General features: G+C 31.3%; 1 protein-coding gene across 1 annotated transcript in view; it reads right to left on the bottom strand.

Annotated features, from left to right (window-relative positions):
* Positions 1-1,152: 1,152 nt before the first annotated feature.
* LOC112463784 overlaps positions 1,153-1,473 on the bottom strand; it is a gene marked incomplete at its 5' end in the record, with an annotated part of 1,719 nt that continues 1,398 nt past the window's right edge. Inside the window, one exon of the mRNA XM_025030355.1 lies at positions 1,153-1,473. Within this exon, the coding sequence (XP_024886123.1) occupies positions 1,448-1,473 (26 nt within the window).

The following is a 1,473-nucleotide window of genomic DNA, read 5'->3' as shown; positions in this document are numbered from 1 at the left end:
GTGCCGCACGACGCTCAGGCGAAGACGCAAGAAACATCTAATTTCAGTTATTGCGAGGTAATACATTGATTGCAATTTACGAATCTCTTCGGCATAATTTTTCGTTGCTGACGGACTCGCGGGTTGCGCAGGTTGCATCGGAAATACCTATAACTTACATAGATGAGGATAGTATACCTGAGGATTCCGTGATAATATTAACAACGGAGGACATGGACGAACTGAATCTGGAGGGAGGCAGACAAATTATTGTAAATTCGGTATGAATTTCTTGCATTTCTGACGATTTTACAAACTTTCAATAGCAGATTGATTGATTCTTATCTTTATCGCATAATCTAAATTTATCTCTTTCAGGAATCTGGACAGGAATATATTCCATATACGATAAGTATCGAAGATAGCTCAAACTATTCGGGGGCTGAGAGTTAGCGTTAGAGATATATAAATAATGAAAAGCCGATTAATAATTATTTAATATAAATTCAAGTTAATTAGTAGCGTGACTGTACAATTATTATTTATGATAATGAGGTATACTATGTGAAGATATACTAAATGAAATGATAAAATATTTATATTATTCATTCTTTTCAAGTGTATGAAGTATCTTTTGTACAAAATTGAAGAATGTAATGTAATGGGGACAAGTTTTATTCGTGTAATGTGAAGGATAAATTGCTTGCGAATATATTTTTATTTGTCCGTCATATGCTACGTCATATTTAACTGCAAATCAAATAATATATTTTACAATTTGTATCGTGTAAAATTATACATATTTTGTAATTATTAATATGCGAACTTGAGTGCTCGAGTTGAATACGCTCAATAAATTTCTCTAAAATTAACTTTTTAAAAAATAAATAATACAACACAATACAAAAAAGCTTTGTTCAATATAGTCTTGTATATAGGATCATTTTGTTTGTATCATTAATTATAGGATTTTCTCTGTGTGTGTGTGTGTATGTTGTATAATATAATACTTAACTATAAGGTAAATGTACCAATGCCGGGACACTTAATACCTATGTCGAACACCTTTATCATTTTAGTTTTTAAATAAATATAACGCGAATCAAAATCAAAGATAAAAATATAATACAAGAAAAATATTTTTATCTTTGAATCTTTGACTTTAATTTGCATTATAACTTATTTAAGGACTAAATGATAAAAATGTCCAGCATAGATACGTGTCCAGGCATTGGTACATTTACCTTACTCCAACGAGAGCACCATCCACGGTCGGCACATAGGCGAGCAACGTGAGGAGAGCGTGACATGCTGCTAAGTACCGTGTACGTAAATACGGCACGTTTTCTGAGATAAGTCAGCAGAATATAAAATATTCTAATAATAAATATACAAAGATGACATAAAATAATAATATCACATAGAAGTTACAAAATGGTAATTTTACACACAAGCTTGGCATACAGGATTAATAACCACTATCAGAGGTTTCAG

Source organism: Temnothorax curvispinosus, unplaced genomic scaffold (genome assembly GCF_003070985.1).
Source record: "Temnothorax curvispinosus isolate PA1 unplaced genomic scaffold, ASM307098v1 QBEX01013660.1, whole genome shotgun sequence".
Classification (NCBI taxonomy): domain Eukaryota; kingdom Metazoa; phylum Arthropoda; class Insecta; order Hymenoptera; family Formicidae; genus Temnothorax; species Temnothorax curvispinosus.
Note: the sequence above shows the minus strand (reverse complement) of the source record. Positions and strands in the feature narration are given on the sequence as shown.